Below are 21,890 nucleotides of genomic sequence, written 5' to 3'. Positions count from 1 at the left end.
TACTTCGTTGCACTACACAGTTACATGAAACGAACTGAACCTGATTCAATCTTCCGACATGTCACCGTTTTGCCCAATCTTTCAGTCAGATAAGCACAAAGAGTGTCAGCGTCAAGGCAAGGGGAAAATCTAATAGCAAAAACACTCACCAGCTTGGTTTGAACCACTTGAATATTGTGCTCAGTGCCAGTACCAGTTATTCCCATTTTCCTCCGTTGCTTCCGTTTTGAACGAGCCTACACAGCCCAAGCATTGGGCTGCCCGGATAAATTTGGAGGCTTATGGTGCTTGCGTACTCCTTTCCTCACAACAGTGCTCCACGCCGGGGACTGTGGCAAAGGACTCGGAGCTTCTCCCCATGCCTGATGAGCAGGTACCATCAAAACCTGCAACTCGCTCTCCTGTGCTGCCGCCGACGCTACACCTCTCCCGCGTGTTCGGCCGTCTACAACCTCTCAAACTTGTCACTGCAGATTCAAATCTTCCCGCCTTGACTTTTGCTACTACTTTCGCGATAAACCCTTAGCAAAACTAACTTGTGCGCTTGAAAGCTCAGAGGCGAGAGAAAGTGATTTGATTACGTCATGTTCCAGTCCTGAGACGAGTCCCAGACTAAAATTAATGTTTGAACTGTCTTAACTGAAAATAGCTTACCCTGACATATTGTATTTTAAAATAGATCAGTGCCATTGTTTTGGCTTAAAGATTGGGTATCATGCTATGTCACAAATTCTGACTTCTTTACACTGTTAAACGTCCTGGCTTCTCATGCTTAACATGGTCATCTTGTTAAAAAACTCCCCCAGCACTCCAACTTGTTTCGGAAAGTTTTTTTATAATTCTGGATCCCTGTGTCGTCAAAGGGATCCTATTCCTTTTATTTTCCAATCTCCCGGAAAAGCACGGCAAGGCGAAGAAAGAGCCCGTCATGAGCCAACCGACGATCGAGACCCCCTAACCATCAAGATTATCTGCGGTGCGTCAAGATGGGCTGCGCTGCGCTGCAGCTCGTTACTCTTGTGATAGTGAAGTTTAGGTGTGTCTGTTTGTTCACGGCATTTCAGTGATGGATGTTATATAAACGGTAGATAAAACGCTGGATTTGGAGATCTTTGAAACTGACAGATGGTGCGGTCCCAGTGCTAAAAGATGCCAGACATGAACTGCACGCGGTAAGTCAATCTAAGTCATACGTCTGTGTTTTGTTGGCAATCGGCGTGTACGTGCATAATGTACAAAACACGAAGGGATGAATGTGATAATGTGGCTTGCTCGTGCTGTAGTTCCATCCCACTCTCCCCACTAGTCCCACCTCTAGCAGCTCGTGTTTTTCCGGAAATAATCGTACAGCTGTATCTCTCTTTTATAAATTTGATCAAACTAAATTCTCTTTGAAGATATGATGTATGCAATACTACTGTATAGGCACTCAAGATTAATATGAGATTGGCAGTAATGTTTTTTCTAAAGCATCTTTATAAAAGCGACTTAAATATCCTAATTTAACTAAGGCTTAGTCCTGCCTTAAGCTAAGCCTTGTCTGTGAAACCGGGCCTAGATGTTTTACATTAAAGCAACACTTTAGAACTTTTTGCTCACGGGTTCCCCCATGTGGTTGATAAGGGCAATTGTCTGTTACCAGTTTTGTAAATAATGTCGCTGTATAAGCTGCCCGGTGGGCAGAGCAATACACGTGAATTTGTTTACTAAGTTAATGGAGCCAGCGAATCCAGAAACGTTGTTTGGAAACCATGTGGCACTCTTCTGCAGGCAGGGGATGGGTGGGGCTGTGTATACCGACCTGAACACAGATTTTACAGAGTGTGGTTGTAGCCGCTATAATGCTGCTCAAGTAGCAGCGGGAGTAGAATCCGTCCAGTTAAGAGTTGTTCTACCACTGAAAAAATTTTGAGACATTATTTTAAGGCAGAAAAACTACAGTGTTGCTTTAATGTTTGAAATACCTGTTTAATATGTTTTATACAAGACATTTTGTGTGAGTTTGTGTGTGTGTGTGTGTGTGTGTGTGTGCGTGTGTGTGTGTGTGTGTGTGTGTGTGTGTGTGTGTGTGTGTGTGTGTGTGTGTGTGTGTGTGTGTNTGTGTGTGTGTGTGTGTGTGTGTGTGTGTGTGTGTGTGTGTGTGTGTGTGTGTGTGTGTGTGTGTGTGTGTGTGTGTGTGTGCGTGCGTGTGTGAGTGCGTGCGTGTGTGTGTGTGTAAAACAAGACTTGAACTGCTTTGTTGCTTTTGTCCTTGTTTGAAGACATACTGTAGTGACCTCTAAGCATGGTAGGGTTATATGATGTCAAAAAAACAAGCATTCAAACTTTTGTTCAAAAAACAGATGTTCACCAGATTTATTAGATCAAAGGCTGTTAGATGGGAGAAGATACATAAATACTCCATGCAGACCAGAATTTTGTTCTGGTTAAGTGCCAATGTGACCTGTGCAATATGCATCAGATTCCACATTGAAACAGAAAAGCAACAATGAAAATAAGCTTCACTCAACACAGACATTAATAATACAAATTATGGTTAATTTTTTTATGAATTAAATGAAGAGATGGTTTTAAAGCCAATATTTTACCAGCACTTGTTCACCATAAAGTAAATACATAGTCAAGCATAACTTCCACTGTAATGATCTGTAATAAAGAGTTAACAACCAATCTCAACAGTGAGCCCAACTTTTTGTGCCGAGTTAGACGAGAATCCATTTTTCGTCAAAGTGCAAAGTCTTCAAGCTGTTTTCACTACTGAACAGTCAATGTGGACCAGCATGAGCAGAGAGGATTATGGGATGTGAACAGTCATATCCTGTTTGTGGCTTAGTCAGGCTAAAGCAATCAATCGAGGCCACGTTTGACTAGAGCCCAGACTTCTGTGTGTGTGCTCCATTACCGATCGCCTGTAGCCACCGGTCTTAAAGGATTAGATTCGCCAAAATGATCCTTACAACTCCAGGACTTTGATCTTTTGAGACATGTGGTCCACATGAGTAGCTCAACTTAAATCAATGCAATCTGTCACTTTCCTCTCTTTGTTGCTTAAAATGCTTCCAAACGTTATCAAGTATTCATAGCACTAGTTTCTACGTGGGAGAGCCGTGAACATGACAGTTTGCACATTGCTGTATATTCTGTCACAGACGTGGGTTTCATGACCCTTGGGAAATACTTCGAAGTGAGGTATTAGGTAACCCTGATGCAGTTTTTGGCTTGGGGGAGGATTGACTAATTTTAACAGCATGTGTTAGTATTTTTAACAGTTGCTTTTAATGGGCTGAAGTGACCTTAAATATACTTTGTTTCATTGAACAAGTTGTACAAACTTCAGTGCTCATCTAGCCCTCCAGGTTTGAGGAATGGATGGAAGGTATAGGATGTCTGCTAATAAAATGGAAATTAACAGTTGGCACCAGTTGTCAAGCCATCTTAGATAGACCCCACACAGAGACCAACAAACAAGCAAACAGGCTGAGACAAAGTAGAAACATAAATTACATTCAGGAGAATGACTCCATCACAACTGAAACGTTACAAAGGCACTGTCTAATCAAATCCAAAGACTTTCTTTTCTGTGCTGTTCTCCCTATGGAGAAATGTCTCCCTCAGCATTTCACCATGTAATCTTGGCATCAGTTTGTTTAGGACATCTCAACACGTCCTGTCACGCACAAACCTGTCAACATTCACAAGTTACGTCACAAGCGATCCATCAAAACCGAGACATCCTCCAATGTATAGTGTGCCGATTACAACACTGCTTATTTCAAAAATAGATGTCATATTAAAATAAAGTTTGGTTGATAATCTATTTTAGCCACTGCACTCCAAAATGCTGGGTTATTTCCAACTCATGGATAGTTCAGAAAAGGACAAACCCAAATGTTGGGGTAAATTTACCCAGAGAATGTTTATATTTGACCCAACCATAGGTTAAAACAGCCCAGCATTCTGGGCTAAAACAACTCAGCATTGTTTAAATTATAACCCAATGGTTGGGTTTGTCCTGTTTTGACCCAGCATGGGTCAGGAAGACAATGCTTCCTGGATGAGGAAGACAATAAAATAAGTTAAAATATTTCATATATTAAATTTACGTTACAACGAAAAATGCTAATATACACATAGCTCAGTGGTAAGAGCATGGCGTTAACAACGCCAAGGTCGTGGGTTCGATCCCAGGGGATTGCACATACTTAGGAACAAATGTGTAGGATATTGCAATGTAAGTCGCTTTACGCGTTTGCCAAATGCGTAAATGTAAATATACACGGTGCTTATTAGCACTACAAATAAAATCATTCCAGTTACAAAAACAGACAATTTCAGTTTAATTAAAGTACGTATATTGTGTTGAGAGAATTGCAAAGATACCATTTATTCTAAAACCACGTATTCAATATTTTCTATGCATTTTATTTTTAAAACCGATGTCTTTCTACAGACTCTGCATGTCATGCTGCTTTGCAAATACAAAATTGCCAAAAGTTCTACTGAATTCAGAATATAGTCCTACCACCATACCTTTTTTTACTAATCCAACTTTCTTACTTACTGTGTATATTATCTATACTGTGCACAAGAAAAAAAGAGTAGGCATATTGAATCCCAATGAATGCACTTGATAGACTTAATCTTCTCATCCACTGTTTGAAATTCTGTCTCACATACTATTTCTAAAGTCTAGTAGGCACTACATGCTTTAAAGTATTCAGAAAAGCATAGTCAAGTACTCCATTCTGAAAATAGCCTTTCTCTCTACAGTACCATTTAGATGTCAGAGTTAATGTGCAGCATCTCTCCCAAACTAATGATCGCATGCAGTTCACTCCTCCCTTACACCATCATTCCGACCTTCCCATCATGCCTGCACTGCATGTGTAAATGGTTCTATCAAACGGCTGAAGACGACATCACACTGGCATGTCGCTCTCGTATTTACCAAAATTACTCAAAGCCTGGAGAGATTTTCTGCTGCGAATGTCATGACATCAGCTGCAGTGAGTCTACGGTGAGTCAGCAAGCTTTACATGTGATGATAACAATTTAAGTGTCAGAAGGCGAGACCGCACCTGTGTGTGCACATCTGTGTCTGCAAGAGAAATCTAAATGGTGAGGAACGCGGACGAGCTCACCCACATTTAGAAAAAGTCTCAGGTGTATTATTCATTTATGGCCACTTTATGAACACTTTTTAAACTGTGTTCTTATCGTTGCACTTAATCTCATTTTATGCAGGAGGATCAGGTCTAAGATGTTTTCACGGTATCTCTCTCAAATACGCAAATGTTGAAACATTATCAAATGGGTAAGCATTGCAGTATAAACACATAATTTCCTTTAGTCAGTTATAATAATTGGGGTTTGTTATGTACTTGTGTACCTTAATATGTGAGCCAAAAACACTGGTAATACAGTCATTTAGAATCTGAACACATCCTGCTGTGCTCAGGGTAACCAAACATCACATTTGTCAATTAACACCATCAATAAAGCTGTGCCGGCACACGGTACTGCAATAATACAATTACAATGTCCTGCTCATTTTCTTCTTCATTTTTTAAAAGACAGAAAAACAGCGAAGATTACAGCTAAAGACAGGCATAGAGCAATGCATTATCTAATGACATATTCCGATTTGTCACATATTCTATTAGTAACCTAAAACTACAAACCGATGACATTCAGTCGGCATCTATGTCATTTGGAATGATCCTGTAACTAGAGGGCTTAGCTTCACCGCTGAACTCATCTAAATGTTAAATGAGCTCATGAGTAATGATCTTATACCATCTGCAGACTCAACAAGGTTCTCACCAGAGATTGGATGCAGCATCACCTCAGCGTTATTGGTCAAGTTAATACATTACGATATGAAAGCCAGCATACAAGATCTGAATATATGAATAGTTTGATTCCAAAATTTTTCAAAAATCATGTTTTTATCGTGCATTCCAATTAATATCAATCAGACTGTAGTTGATTTGTTTTGATTTAAGCCATAATAACAAAAAATACACAATAACAGAGTAAAACACAATGAAAACATCATAAAAAACGGAGTTATCTCATTTTGGAACCAAACTCTTCATATAGTGCGCACACACTCGTACCAGGCATGCATACACTTGATATGCTGCCGCCTCTCATGCATCAGGTGTGGAAAGAATTCTGCAATTTTTGCAACCGACCGGCAGAACCCTTCTTGTTCTCATTATAGAGTCAAAAAAAAAAACATTCTGGTACATCTCCATCAATGGTTTCGTCATGAGGCAGCAGTGCAGTTATGAACGTAAAAGGCCTGAATCTGTGGATTTGAAGAGCGATGCTGATGGAGCACTGTGTGATGGCGATAATCACAGTGGAGTGTTTGATGATCACGGTGCACGCTGGACGCAAGAACAGAGAGGCCCAACAGCCTCTCCTGATTGAGGAAATGGGCAGCAAATGTGTGTTGTAGAGCATTCTGTGATTGGGCTCTTCAGTGGCCGTTCACTAAATTTAGCCATCCCCCTGGAGGTATGATGAACACTTCCACCCAGGGAGACAGACAAATGTAGAGGAAACCTTATTTCTACCTGATCTGAGCCTTAAACATATACTCTTGTTGGCGTAACTAATGTAATGCAAAATGATTCGGTATTATTAAATATTTCTTATTTGAATAAACCTGGTTGATTTGGATGTGAATTGTGAAAGTGGGTAGTGAATTCGATTTTTGTTATTATTCATTTACATACAGTACATCTTTGCATTGTTTTGTCTTGCTATAATTGTATGCTTTTGCCAAGTTACCCAGTTGCCAAATTACAGTATTCAAGTTGATGTAGCGCAATTTGTCTGAATAGTCTTTAAACATTCTAATGTCTAATTCAATATTTACAGTTAAAAATTTAGAAATCCAGTCACAACCAGAGATCTTACAATCCTGTTACAGCACAACAGCATGAAACCTTGGGGCCACTGTGGTTATGGCTTGATATGCTGCAAGTGCCAGTTAAACCCGTCAAGTGATGTCCGTCCCTAATCTAATACACAAGCCAACGTGCAGCTTTTCTCAAGGGCCTCCTGAAAAAAAGTGTGCCTGTTTGTTCCATAAGAAGTAGCTCATTTCAATGCTAATATCGATTCTCCTTGCAGCACTTTGGAATGTTTTATTTTTTAATGCACTATTAAAAATGAAAGGTTCCTAAAAAGGATCGTTGTCTGGCTGTATGTTTCCTAAACAACCTTTAACGTGAACAATTCTGTTGTAGAAAATGTTCTTTGTAGTGGAAAATGATTCTACAAAAATGAAAGAAAGAGATAGATTTTTTTAAGAACCCTTGATGGAAAGATTCTTTGGTGAGCCAAAAATGGTTCCCTATCCACCACCTTTATTTTTAATTGTGGGTTTTGCGGGTTAATATTGATTGCTTACAGTGATATGTTTTACATAAATCAGGGGTTTATTTTAACTCACTATAGGCTTGCACAAGATAAACAATCTCTGCTCGCAAAAAAACAGCCCTCGTCACATACTGCCCGCAGGACGAACATGAAACAAATGCAACGAACGACCGCTGAATTATTTACGCGCTCGGCTGTGATTTTAATAGCAGGAGAGAGAGCGCAAACTCCGCGTTTCCCGAGGAGACACTGCGCATGGTTTCATTTAGACATGTACATCCCAATTAAACCAAATATTCGGGGCTATATTAACAGATATTGAGAGGGCCATGTCCTTCCCAATTATTCCGGTTTCGTATCTTAGAATATCTCTTTCTTGAACCTTTGCTTATAATATGGAAATCAGGTTTCCATAGAGACGTGCTTTATTTTTATTCTTTTGACGCAGTCGACCATAAAAGTGTCAAAACCACATCAGTTTTATAACAGCAACTTTTCAATACAGGCTTGTCTTAAATGACAAATCAGCGCAATTAGATGCTGACAGAAGTGCATTTATCTATTTTTCTCAGGGTAACTTAAGCAAATCGTCGTTTCCCCAAGGAAAATTATAAACCAACAAACTAATATATTTAGAAATAGATAACTAAGATTTTTTAATTCTTACCTTTGGGGCGCGCAGGTTGCGTCTTGGGTAACAGGAGCGCGTCTCCGCAGGTGCCATTGGGAACCTCCAAACTCCCGTTCAGAACCGAACTGTTCTGAAACTGGAGACATGCCCAAATCCCAGACGTTTCATTTAACGCTTGTAAATCCATTGCGGGCATAGTCACAACAAATTGAAGGTAGTCGTTCCCTTTAAAACATCCGTCTAGTAAAAGCGCAATAGTAGTGGTTTAGTGTGCATGGGATTTCAGAAGGATTAAACCAAAAGTCAATAGAAAAAAACGTAAAGAGGGAGAACTAAGATAAGTCGATCCGCTTAGCTCATCGTAAATAAAAGGTTTCTGTCGTGGTTGCTGCTGACTCTGTTGATCTTTAAGAGAATGTGATGCAGCTCTGAACGCCTTTGGTACGTCTGTCTCTCTGCTTCTCTTTACGAGCGGGCTGGGTGTTTATTGATGAGGCTTTAAACAACAGGGGTGGGAATATGGGGGTGAGTCTGTGGGTTTCAGGGATCTGAGCATCGTGAAGAGGTGGAGACTTTGAAGAGAATGAGTGGAGAAGATACATTGGAAGATTTAAAAGTTATGAATGATAAGAACGGGGGAGTGATGCATCAGTGCCCCCTTGTGGGAAGCAGAACAGGTGAATAACTGAGGGTGAAATGATTATTTCAATGAAACTCCGTTGCAAGGCAGTTTAATATATATATATATATTTCTGTTAGATTGTGCTGTAATAAATGTCATTGTGCTATCTCCATCTAAATTTCACTTTAAATAAGTGATCAAATATTTGTCCTCTCTGGGCTTGTTTTAGCATATCACAGCATACTATCACATTTATTTTTCATTAAAAAATCTAATAAAAATCTAATTTCCAGATAAAAATCTAAAATCTAGATTATTACATTATAGATTAATACATTTTGAATTTTAAATGTATTATTGTATTTTTTTGTAGTTATTATTATTAATAAATCTTATTATTGTTATTATTATTATTATTGTTATTGTTACAATAAATATCATTATTGTGATTAAGTGACAAAATTAAGTGAAGTTACACATCTAAACATAAATTGGAAATTTGCAAAAAGGTAAAGTAACTTTTTGCATAAATATCCCATGGCTTAATTTTGTTCGTACTGTAGGCCTATTTCGATTACATTAGACAGGTTTCATTAAACAAGTAAAAATCTTACAAGATGAATGCGTTTATGATACAATGTAATCATATAATAAGATAGTGTGATAATATACAAGTCATCATCTGCCCATCCATGAAAATGTTTTTACAGATTCTTATCTCTTTGGTTTCTGTTTGGGTTATTTTTGTCTGATGAGCAATTTAAACAGAGTCCAAATGAAGTCCAAATGAAGCGGTTGAGTAGATGTGCTGAGGCTGTCTGTGGACAGTCATAGTCTCCTGATGGAAACTCAGGCAAACATGAACAGGCGCAGAAGGAATGCAAACAAAGTTGTGATCGTACACGTACTCATAGTGTCTCCTAACTTGACTCTGCTACACATCAGGATTTGGGTTTTATGAGTTTGCTCAGGTCACTTGAGCAGGCTACTGAAAACACCCATAAGAGGTTCTGATTTACCAGAAGACCGACCTGCATAACACCGTCGCTGATTTGCTTAAGCATCTGTTCATTGTTGAAATAGTAACAGAGTAACAGACATTGTGGCTCCCATTTCTCGAATGGGTTTTATAAAGCCATTGGTTTTCATTTTAATCTTGCTGCATGATTATGAAAAAAATGTTGCACTGCATTAGCCTACACTGTAAAAAGCAATACCTTCGATTAGTTTCTCACTGCATTGCCACACTGTAAAAAATGATTTGTTGTTTTTTGTTGTTTCAACTTAAAATTTTAAGGCAACCAGGTAACTTATCTTTTTAAGTTAGTTCAACTTAAAAATATTAGTCAACACAACGAGTTTGCAACAAATTCATTAAGTGAACTAATATTTTTAAGTTGAACTAACTTAAAATTTTAAGGCAACCAGGTAACTTATTTTTTTAAGTTGAAACAACAAAAGACAACAAATCATTTTTTACAGTGATAACGAATGTACTTTAAAAGCACACAGATACAGCATGCTAAAAAAAACAACCTATGAAAGTTAAGGGTCAAGAGCCCAACTCAAGAAAACACTGATCACCATGATGGTGACTTTTGTTAGCTGGGGACGTTCTTAAAACATTAAAAAACTGGACACTGAATGTTTTTAAAACGTTTTCAAAAGCATGAAAAACCTCTAAGGAAGGTATATGTTTTCCGTGCTGTTTAAAGCCGAATTACTAGCCGCTTCGGCGAAATCGCTTTTTTAAATGTCGTGGCTTCTTGTATCATTCATCTGGTTAGGCCACAGTGTTAGAAGGGAAGGAATTAATTTGTTATTATTCTTATTTACGGAGTTATATGTGTGTTTTTCTGTATGCTTCTTTCATTTAATGTCTGTGTTTCTGACTTTCTTCCAAAAGTTTTGACCAAGATAAATTCACCTCAGAACCTTTCGTGTCAAGAGTATGCAAAAAAATCATTTTTAGGTAAATTCTACCTTCGCTGTATAATATTTAAAGTTGAATTATTCTTTTTGATTATTTGTTATTAATATTTAATTAAGTAGACCTTGGAACCTTAAGTCAATTTTATTATGTCACAATTTACATTTACTCAATTTTATTGTGTAACTTTTAAGCAATAAAATTGATTGAAATTTACTCATTTCTAATAAGTTGTATTTAATTAAAAAAATTGCTTGTAATCTGTTGCCATAATTTTATTGAGTAGATCTAAGGTATTACTTTTTACAGTGCTGAATTTAATTTATAGCTTATTGTTTTATGCAAATCTTAGGAGCCTGAACAAAAATCACTTTGGGTTTGATACATTCAAAGCATGAATGCCATTTAATTGCATAGCTAGTAAAAGAGTACAAAAGGAATAATTATTTTCTATGTGAACTTCAAGTGTGGAATATGGTTACTCATAGTAACAGAGAAAAAACCTCCCGCCACGAGACGTGGTTAAATAACTTACCTTTTAGAACAACCTTTGGCATGTCAAAGTCCTTCACACAAACTTCAACACTGCCAGATAACACCTGAGCGGAGGCAAGCAGTCAACCCCTTTCGTCTGGGACACCGAAGGCACTGTAACCGGTGAGTGGCATCCACTTTTTTCCTTTTTTTTCCTTCTATTGTTGTGAATCATTTTAGACAGTTGTTAGTTTACCAGTGGTTTGAAAAATATTTATTATTAAGACATTTAATGACATTATAGAATAGAATAGAATAGAATAGAATAGAATAGAATAGAATAGAATGATCTTATTGGGCATTGGAATTTGGACCGGGCCATGGGAACTTGACTCTGATGTTCTAGATGTACTTGCAATGACATACAGATATTTAAAACACAACACCTAACAGTCTGACAGCTTGAGCGAAGTAAAAGTAAAACGTTTTCATATGGCTTACAAAAAAGAGAAGTAATGACCAAGAGGCATTAATTATTCAATTGCAAAAGGGTTGTTTTAGCCTCAGTCTAATAATATAGCATTGGCGGTTCATAGAGCAGTCGATGGACCATTCAAGTGTGAGAGGTGTGCTTGAGCTCTCAGCTGATGTGTGAGGTCTTATGTAATTAACATGGCATCACTGGTGCTCGATTAAGTTGCTGGATGTTTGTGCTTTTCACCCCAGTTAAACATTAATCAGAGCTTTGGGCAACATATTTAAAGTCTTAAACGCATGCTTCAGGTCTGTGTGAACCTTCACCGCCGTTTCATGGTTCACATTCATAAGAATGGAGAGGAGACAAGGTATAAACAATTTAAAGTGAAATGCACTTTGACATAATCACATTCAGCTGCTTTGTTAACAATTAACAACTGTCCCAAGTTCTCGCTCTCTGTTACATGTCAGTCTTAGCGCAGTCTTATTTTGAAAATTCTACTTTTTAGTTTGGTCCTTTTTGGGTATTTTTCTCTTTCCTAACTCTGTCCACCCGTCCCTTATTATTCCATTATATGTAGTGTACTGTATTTAAACCCTCATACATACATTAAAGGGATAGTTCTGTCATCCTTTACTCACCCTTTTGTCATTTCAAACCTTGTCGTTTCAAACCTGACTTTCTTTCTTCGGCAGAACACAAAAGAAGATATTTAGAAGAATACTGGTATTCGATTCTATTGTATAGACACAAAACTAATGCAAGTGAATGGGTACCACCGTCGTTCGGTTACCAGCACTCTTCAAAATATCTTTTGTGTTTTGGAAAAGAAAGAATGTCAGGTTTTAAACGACAAGGTTTGAAATGACAAGAGGGTGAATACATGATCACAGAACTTTCTTTTTTTTCTTTTTTTTCACTTTTTCACTGGTACAATAGGGTTAATTCCTTGGTTATGTGTGTTACTCAATAAAAGCTGCACTTTGAACCAATACAAGCCAACATCATAATGTGACACACATTTTTTTTTATTTGAGCTTTTATGAAATCATAATTGATCCTTTTAATTTCCTAAAAACATCCTAGTTTTGTCTTTAATTCACTGGTACATGTAACTCCAAAGAAAGTGTTTCGACAAAATGTAAATAAGTTACTTTTCCATGAAAACAACTGCACCATCACCAAGCCCTCTTTCAACCTCTGCACTGTAATGAATGGAATAGATATCATACCTTAACTTGTAAATAAAGTCCATAATTGTTTTGTATTATTCTGTTTAACTCAGAAATACATTTCATTTTGCAAGTATTATATAATGTGTAGGTTGTAAATTTTGACCCCACCTCTAGTGACTTTGCAGCTGCACCCAAACACACAGTTTTGATTATGTGGCCTTTGAAGCTCATATTACCCCAGTTATCTTCTGCATTTAAGAGCATAAGATTACCTTATCATGTCAACAGGGAAGGGTTACCCACTGCTTCTTTTATAATAAATTAACTTTAAACATGTTGTCATCATAACACATATAGTGAGACATAAAGTGCTGCATTGCATATGCTGCATTGCTGTTGGCAATCGCTTTCGCTACATTTCTGGTGTATAATGACGTCTGGTTATCTGCATATAATATGCTTTTAATGACATTGGATGTTATCTTATCACATGTTAGATGACCCCAGCAAGAAGTTCCCACTGATTTATGGATGTTTCCCAGTAGAAATATGGCATGGACAAAATCACGCATTGTTACTCTTACCAAGCGTGAGGGGCAAAGCTATGGCTTCTTCCTCCGGGTGGAGCAAGGGGAGGAGGGTCACCTGATTCGATCCCTGGAGATGGGCGGCCCTGCTGAACTGGCTGGTATGAAGGATGGAGACCGTATAATCAGAGTCAATGGAACGTTTGTGGACAATATGGAGCACAACCAGGTATTAAAGGGACAGTTTACCCTAAAATATCAATTTTGTCAGTTACTCACCCCATTGTCATCCAATGAATCTTTCTTCTGTGGAACACAAAAGAGGATTTTGAGAAATGTCTGGTTTTATGTACATACAGTGGAAGTCAATGGGTTCCAATCTTATTTGGTTAGCAATGTTCTTCAAAATATCGTCTTTTGTGCAAAAGAAAGTCATACAGAAGTAAATGATAAAATAATTTTCATTTTAGGTGAAGGATCCCTTTAACAAACAGATCTAGTATTTTGTTTTGGATGGTTTTAAGTCTAATTATTTGGGGATGTCCCAATATCCAAAATGTTGGATGGTTTTCATACATTTTCTTGTGCCAGGTTGCAGATATGGTGAGAAAAAGCGGAATGACTGTCACGTTCCATGTTATTGGAGAAGATGCATACAAGCAGGCCAAAACCGATGGAGTGAACCTTGCCGAACCTCAGTCCCAGACCGGTCAAAACCAACCCACTATGAATGGAGTGTCAGCACCAGCCCCTAAAGCCAAATTATGTTATCTGCAAAAATCCAGTCGGGGCTTTGGTTTCTCTCTAAGATCTACCAAAGGCAAGCCGAATTAACTCTTCTTCGAAGACCAGTATTGAGTCTATATGTCTTTATTATTATTTAAAAAAAATCTAACCTATTCGACCCTCAGGTGATGAAGGCACATTCATGACAGAAGTGATTTCTGGAGGCGTGGCTGATCAGGCTGGCGTGAAGGGGGGCGACCGTGTGGTGGAGATAAACGGTGAAAATTTTGAAAGTGCCACTCATGATCAGATTGTGCAAAAGGTAAGTAACAACATTTAATAAACACATATGGCATTTTCCTTTTTATCAACAATATTTATATGTAACGTACATCACAAATATGGAATAGCAATGGATAAACTCATCATTCTGTCTTTGATAGTTGAAAGAAATTGGGAACTGTGTCATGCTTCTACTGGTGGATGAGGATGCTGACAAATACTTCAAAAACAAAAGCATTCGGCAAGGGGTGGATAACGCAACGGTCAGGCACCTCCCACATAAGCCACGCATTGCAGACATGGTCAAGAGAGCGGATGGTTATGGATTTATGTTGAAGGCAGAGCCTAATCGTGCCGGTGAGTGAATGCTGCACAGGGCTCTTGGTTAAAATAGAGATCAAACTTAATTTAATTTACTTAATCCTTGTGCACAATCGCTCCATCCATATTATTTGTGTTTCAGTATGATTTGCTATCGCCTCTGCTAAAAAAAAAAACATAGAAACTCAGTAGAAACCAGCACAGAAATGCATGGTTTCCATTAATATACCATATATTATATACCAATAGCTTTTTCCATTAAACCATTAAAAATTCCTTCCAACAAGATTTAAAATCCAACCGATAGAATACATCACATACCAGTTACAGTTTCCATTAAATAAATTGTCAATTGAAAGATGACTTCAAGCTGTAGTGCTAGCAGTGTGGTGACTAATGATGCAAAGTTTATCGTAGTCCACGGATAATGCTTAACTGTCATAATTTTGATGACGCTATAGGTTGATGTGCAAAGGTTATCTGTGTGTTTAAATCAGAATCAGAATCAGAAAGAGCTTTATTGCCAAGTATGTTTGCACATACAAGGAATTTGTTTTGGTGACAGGAGCATCCAGAACACAGAAACAGCAACAACAGTACACAGAGACCATAACACAATAGAATACACAATGATTTAAATAAGGGCCTATGGGTATAAAAAATTAAGAAATACAATACAATAAACATAAGATAAAGATATAGAGAGTAAAGCTATGTATGTATGTAAATATGTACAAGTAAAAAATAAGAATAGACTATTGTAGTACGAGGTATGTGCTATATACAGCAGAATGAATGAAATATAATTTACAGAAAAAGTTGTATAAAAATAGATAGTGTATTATCTGGAGGATATAATTAATATTGCACTTAATTATTATTGCACAGAGTTATTAATTGCACGGTGTGTAAAAACATTTACTGTAACTGTTCAAGAGGTATGGCCTGAGGGAAGAAGCTGTATTTGTGTCTGGTTGTTTTGGTGCTCAGTGCTCTGTAGCGCCGACCAGACGGCAGCATTGTGAAGAGATGATGGCTTGGATGTGAGAGGTCCAGGGTGATTTTCTGAGCCCTTTTCCTCACTCTGGATCAGTCTTGTATAAAGTACTTGAAAGCAATACTTGAGTAAAAGTACAAGTATCTTACAAAAAAATGACTTTGGTAGAAGTTAAAGTCACCCTTTAAAATATTACTTGAGTAAAAGTCTTAAAGTACCTGACATTTAGTATACTTAAGTATCAAAAGTAATTGTCTGATATAACATGTACTTAAGTATTAAAAGTAAAAGTAAAAGTAAAGGTATTTAAAAAAAAGTGAACGGTTAGAATTTTGAGGTAATTAAATCAAAGCAAATCTCAAGTTCAACAAAATGCACGGTGCTTTTGAAGATGTGAGTAATCCTGAAGGCTCCTCTGTAACCTGCCATTAATTAGCCTAATGTGGTCAAAAAAAATCCCTCCACCGGTGTAACACTAATTTACCTAGGAAATATTCGGCCGCCACTTAGGCTATACCAGAAACCGTTATTAACCATTTCAGTATTATGTGTTGAATTAATTCGGAGGGAAAATCATTGGTGTTGTTAAATATCTGCACATTGGCTAATCAGAAAAGTTAACTAGCACACGTTAGCCTGGCCATCACGTTAGCCAGATATCTGAACAGGCTTATGATAACTAATTCATGTTAAATAACGTGAATTGAATGAAAATTAATTTAACCTACCTCGATGTGCTTCTTCAGGTTGGACGGGGAGTTTTTTAATGCCAATATTTCAGTGACTCTCGGTAGGCATACCGGGTTTCCATCCAAAGTTGCGAATTTAGCTTATGCGCAAAATTGGAAAATCGCATAAAACATTTGCCGTTTCCATCCAACTAGTCAACCTAATAAACTGGCACTAAATATCAGTAAGAGAAGCCACTGAATATAATAGTTTTGATATACTTGCGCAAGCAGACGATTAGGAAACTCAATAAATGCGGTGCTTTTGTGGATGCCTGCTGTTCGGGAAACACAGTCGTGACAGTTCTAAGAGGCAATTACAAAAATACTTGACGACTTTGCTCAGGCGTTTAAGAATGACCATCACAACATTTCTGATGCTGTGTCACAAGATCATTACTCTGGTTAGTCAGGTTACGCAGTCTCATAGTGCAGTTACGTGACTTTTTGGAGGAATTTATTCAGCAAATGCGTTTCCATCTCCCATTATTCGCATTAACCCTTTTTCGCAAAAATGAAAAACCACCTCAAGCGAGCGTAAAAACCTTTTTGCGAATTAAGGGTTTTTAATTAGAAATTTGGCATTTCCATTCTGACGCGAAACTTCAAAATGCGAATAAAACCAGAGTAATGGAAACCCACACTTAATCCGGTAGGAAGAATTTTTCACTCCAATGTACGAAAATATTTCTTGCAAATACGGCCACGGGTGTGTAACGTTATCTTCGTCACCACCACGGAGTTCACCAAGTTCGTCACTGTAGTCGAGATGCTCGTCATCTGCTACCGGAGTGGTAACGTTAGCAGCAGAGCCTGCAGCAGGTGCTTCCATGATGGCATCAATAATGTGACATGCCCGGACAAGCAGGACTTCTTCTTCGTCGTGCTTGGCGGTTGACATGACAACAAACAGGCATTACGTCACCAATTCAAATTTCTTCTGAAAATTCTTTCATTTGTAGTAACGAGTAACGAAGATGGTTAGGAGAAATGTATCGGAGTAAAAGTACACATTTTATTTAGGAAATGTAGTGGAGTAAAAGTGAAAGTTGTCAGAAATATAAATAACGAAGTAAAGTACAGATATGTGAGAATTCTACTTAAGTACAGTAACGAAGTATTTGTACTTCGTTACATTACAACACTGCTCTGGATGTATACAGTTCTTGGAGGGTGGGCAGGGGAGCACCAATGATCTCCTCAGCAGTCCGAACCGTCCTCTGCAGTCTGTCTGACTTTGTGGCGGAGCCAAACCAGACAGTGATGGATGTGCAGAGGACAGACTCTATGACAGCTGAGTAAAACTGTTTTAATAGAGTTTGTGGTAGGTTGAACTTCTTCAGCTGATGTAAGAAGTACAACCTTTGCTGGGCTTTTTTAGCAATGGAGCCAATGTGATTGTCCCACTTCAGGTTCTGAGAGATGGTGGTGCCCAGGAACCTGTACAGCTAGGTTCCCCTAGAACTGTTTATGTTATAAACATTCCTCCAAATATCTTACATTGTGTTCAGCAGAACAAATGAAAAAAAATATTTTCCATATTCAATAATCATCAGAAATTTACATTTAAATTACTTTACGCTTAAATTATTAAATGTTCAAAAATAATACTATACTTTCTGAAAAAAGAACCGTAAAATATTTCCTCTGGCATTTGCTGTGATATGCGTTGTGTAATAGAAATATAATGTTTAGATAAAATATCTATTAAAAATTCTCAAGAGATGTATAAATGATGTAATAAGCAATCAAAAAATTATCTACCACCAAAACAGAAAAAGACTTATATATATAAATATATAGACAAGTTTAGATACAATTGTAAAGTTTAGACATATTTTGGTACTTAGTATTCATATGTGTGTGTCTCTGAATGTCTTTAGGCCATTACATTGGAGAAATTGATAAGGGAAGCCCAGCAGAGCGAGCAGGACTCAAGGATTCTGACCGACTGGTGGCTGTGAACGGAGACGAAATACACAGCTGCACACACGAGGAGGTGGTGGAGAAAATACGTCAACAAGGAAACAAGTGCTGCCTCCTGGTGCTGGATGCTGAAACAGAACAAATGTACAAACTGGTGAGTCTCTTGGATTCTATACTGAAGAACTGCATACTATTTGATTTGAAACACTGATTCTCGTTATTTTTGCTCTTATAGAACATTTCTTTTAAAAGATGAAAACTCGAACCATTATACCACTTGATCCTAAAACATTTTAAATACTACTGTATTTCCTTGTATAACCTGTATTCCAGTTTTGGGGACACATACTGTATTCAAACAAATTAAAATAAATTTCTATCAAGGGATTATTAAAATCATGTTGTCTTGTATAGGGTGGTGCTTCTCCTCTCTTATACTATGAGGAAATGAGAGCAAATCTGCCCAGCTATCCAGAGTCTGAACCTGAATCTACACCTGCCCTGACTCCAGCCCCAGCGGTTCCTGCACCCGTCCCAGCAGTTCCTGCACCCATTCCCGCAGAAACGGTCCACAAACCCAAACTGTGCCGACTTGAGAAGACTGCTGCAGGATATGGCTTCCATCTCAATGGCATCCAGGGAGTGCATGGACAGTACATCAAAGAGGTGGGCTCTCAGAAATAATGTCTTTGAAGTGCTACTAGCCCTACGCTGACATTTACAGTAAAGCAGCTTGTCTAGACCTGTTTGTAGGTCCAGTGTTTGATGTTAAAATAGTAACTTTCTTTTCTGAAACACAAAAGTGAAATTAAACAAAAAAAATGTATTGGCCACTGTTTTCCATTTAATGACTGGGCCTATAAATCTCAAAAAATAAAATGAGCTATTTCTCGAATGGGTTTTTTTCTGTCAGGTGGTGAAAGGTGGAGCAGCAGACAGAGCCGGACTAGAAGATGAAGATATTCTTGTGGAAGTGAATGGAGTTTACGTGGAAATGAGCACACATGAGGAGGTTGTGAACCTCATCCGCCAAAGCGGTGACAGGCTGGTCCTCCTAGTGGCTGGGAAGACAGCCTATGACCACCTGAAAGCGCAAGGGATCACCATCACCCCTCAACTGCTGGATGAAGAGCCCTCCGCTGATATTCCAACACCAGCCAGCGCACAAGAGGAAGAGACGAACGAACAGCATCAAGATAAAGAGAGCGACAAGGAGACAGAAAAAACTGCCACTCCACCACGTTCAAGGGTAAGGAACGCTTTCAGGCATTTATTATTCTCAGGAACAGGAAATGTCTTTAATTATGACGAATGATTTTTTAATTATGAAAATTATAAGCAGCACAATACTGAGTTATACACATCTAAAAAATTCTGAGGTTCTCATGGGTTTTTACGAATTCTCGATTAGTAACTGTTTTACGAGGTGGCTAATTCGTTTTAATTTCTACGTTGTGAATTGTATAGAAAATGTGCGATTTTTAGAAGAAAGCAATACTGAAGCTCCTCCCGTATCCTCCCCCACCCCTAAACGTAACATCACTGGAACGAAAGCAAATCAAACTGAAATGCATCTGAAAAGATCGTACGAATTAGCCAGCTTGCAAAATAGATACGAATTTCCCTGAGATTGTGTTGCTTGCTTTTGTGTTGGTTGTGGCCAAACCCAACTGTTCGGTTACATGAACCTAGAAATTTCTTCAGATTTGCAAATATTTGACACAACCTTGAGTGGATACTTAGGAATATGGAAAAAAATTCTGTCATCCTTACCTTCGTGTATACTTCCAAACCTAAAGTAGGCCTACACTAAAGTTCTAGGCTGTCTTTTCCAACAAATTAAAGGAAAGGGTACAATGTATTGGATGTCATGCTTATACGTTTGTATAAAAAGCATCACAAAATATAAAATGAAACATTGTAAGTCTTCTAAAGCCATATGATAGCTTTGTGTGAGGAGCAGACTGAAATTTTAGTGGTTATTTAGCCTACAGAAAATCATGCTCTTAGCTCTCCATCTACATGGTGGGACATTTGTGCATAAGTGATCCATTTAATTTAAAATAATAACTTTTGTTATGTTAGAGATAAATGCTAGTTAGCTAAATGCTAATACTAATGTTTTTCTTTTCATTTTAGACTTCGTCCTCGTCATCATCATCTTCATCAGACAGTGAGGACCAGAGACTCTGAGCTCAATGAACTGACAGATCCGTCGATATCCTGCTTTAGTGACAGGTCCATGTACTTACTGTACCTGATCAACTACAATCTAAAAGCAGTGAAATGCCCTTCAAACAATACACTCCAGGATTTAAGAATACTGAAGTATTTTCAATTCCATAATATTAACAGCTAAAGAATACACTACACCACTTTTAAAATCTGAACAGATTTTTTAAACTAGACATCACACACTTGCAGACTTTTTGAAAGTTTCAGAAAAAAACGGAATCACACATTAAGCGATAAAATCTGCAAGTCCAGACTGAAAAACTGGGCAAAATCTGAGCAAAAGTGTTGTAGTGTATTCCAGCCTTAAACAGATAATGGTAGTATTAATTGTAACAGTTATACCTGTACTGTTCTGCTTGGGCTCTACACAATAAAAAATCTATTTAAACTTGCTTTGTTAACCCTTTGAGGCATGAAATTTAAGAATACAGTAATTTCAGCATTTTTCCCAAAATGATGCCTTTTGAGTTTATAAAAACACAGTAATATATGAAGAGAACTCCCATATATTATGGGGTTAGGGTCAAAGATGATTATTTACGTAGGTTTGTTTTGACGGTTACAGCAGCAACAACCTAACGTCATGTGGCCCAAACCTAACTTCCGGTAGACCTCTGCAAAAATCAATAACTGTTGATGGGTTCTAATTTAATTAAATACGTACACTGTACCAATTTTAAGTAAGCAAAACTAGTAAGTTTTGAGTTTGTTGTACTGTTGTTGACTCCTTTTAATTTTGAACAATTTTAAGTAAGCAAAACTAGTCAGTTTTGAGTTTGTTGTACTGTTGTTGACTCCTTTTAATTTTGAACATTTAGCAAAGTAACTTTTTTTTATTTACAGCTAAATAAATGAAAGGTCTTAAGACAACCTAAACAGTTCAGCTGCATCAACAATTAACAAACAGCCCTCACAGAGATTGATGCAAAACACACACACACACACACGCACGCACACGCACGCACGCACGCACGCACGCACACACACACACACACACGACTGCTATTGCACCTCCCACAACCTAAGCATAAGCACCACTCTTCTGAACGATGGTAACCCCAAAAGTCAAAAATACAACAAACTCTTCTAAATATCCAAGATAATTTAACATTCATCATTAACAAGGCTTTTTCCTTTCTAAAAACTCATAAAATAACACTTCATTTCAAAATTTACTTTCCTAATGCAGTCTCACGCAAAGCATGCTGGGAACTGAATTTCATTCTCAACAAATCATCTTGAATTAACTTGTTGAAATTAAGTTAAACTAACTCAAAAGTAAGCATTAGTTACAGGAACTCAAAACATTTAAGTTAGGAATTTTTTTATATAAAATTAAGTTTACACTACTTAAACTGTTTAATTTCTTTGAACATTCGGGTTTACAGTGTACATTGATATAAATGTATACTAATATAAAAAAAGCATCTAGCCAGACCGATA

The 21,890-nt window shown here is 37.7% G+C and overlaps 2 protein-coding genes across 2 annotated transcripts in view; one reads left to right on the top strand and one right to left on the bottom strand.

The window, feature by feature from the left end:
• The window catches only part of cckbrb (cholecystokinin B receptor b), a 43,910-nt gene extending 35,365 nt beyond the window's left edge, over positions 1 to 8,545 (bottom strand). The window contains exon 1 of the mRNA XM_057336045.1: positions 8,063 to 8,545. Within this exon, the coding sequence (XP_057192028.1) occupies positions 8,063 to 8,222 (160 nt within the window). The 5' untranslated portion in view covers positions 8,223 to 8,545. The remainder of the gene's footprint in view (positions 1 to 8,062) is intronic.
• pdzk1 (PDZ domain containing 1) lies at positions 8,358 to 20,791 on the top strand. The gene is made up of 10 exons (XM_057336046.1): positions 8,358 to 8,467; positions 11,171 to 11,235; positions 13,248 to 13,461; positions 13,824 to 14,052; positions 14,144 to 14,280; positions 14,402 to 14,597; positions 18,170 to 18,366; positions 18,627 to 18,878; positions 19,126 to 19,461; positions 20,352 to 20,791. Exons 3-10 carry the CDS (start codon positions 13,255 to 13,257, stop codon positions 20,403 to 20,405), a joined length of 1,608 nt encoding a protein of 535 aa, XP_057192029.1. The 5' UTR covers positions 8,358 to 8,467; positions 11,171 to 11,235; positions 13,248 to 13,254; the 3' UTR covers positions 20,406 to 20,791.
• Positions 20,792 to 21,890: the final 1,099 nt, after the last annotated feature.

Source organism: Triplophysa rosa, linkage group LG6, assembly GCF_024868665.1.
Source record: "Triplophysa rosa linkage group LG6, Trosa_1v2, whole genome shotgun sequence".
Lineage (NCBI taxonomy): Eukaryota > Metazoa > Chordata > Actinopteri > Cypriniformes > Nemacheilidae > Triplophysa > Triplophysa rosa.
This window is presented reverse-complemented; position numbering and strand designations above follow the sequence as displayed.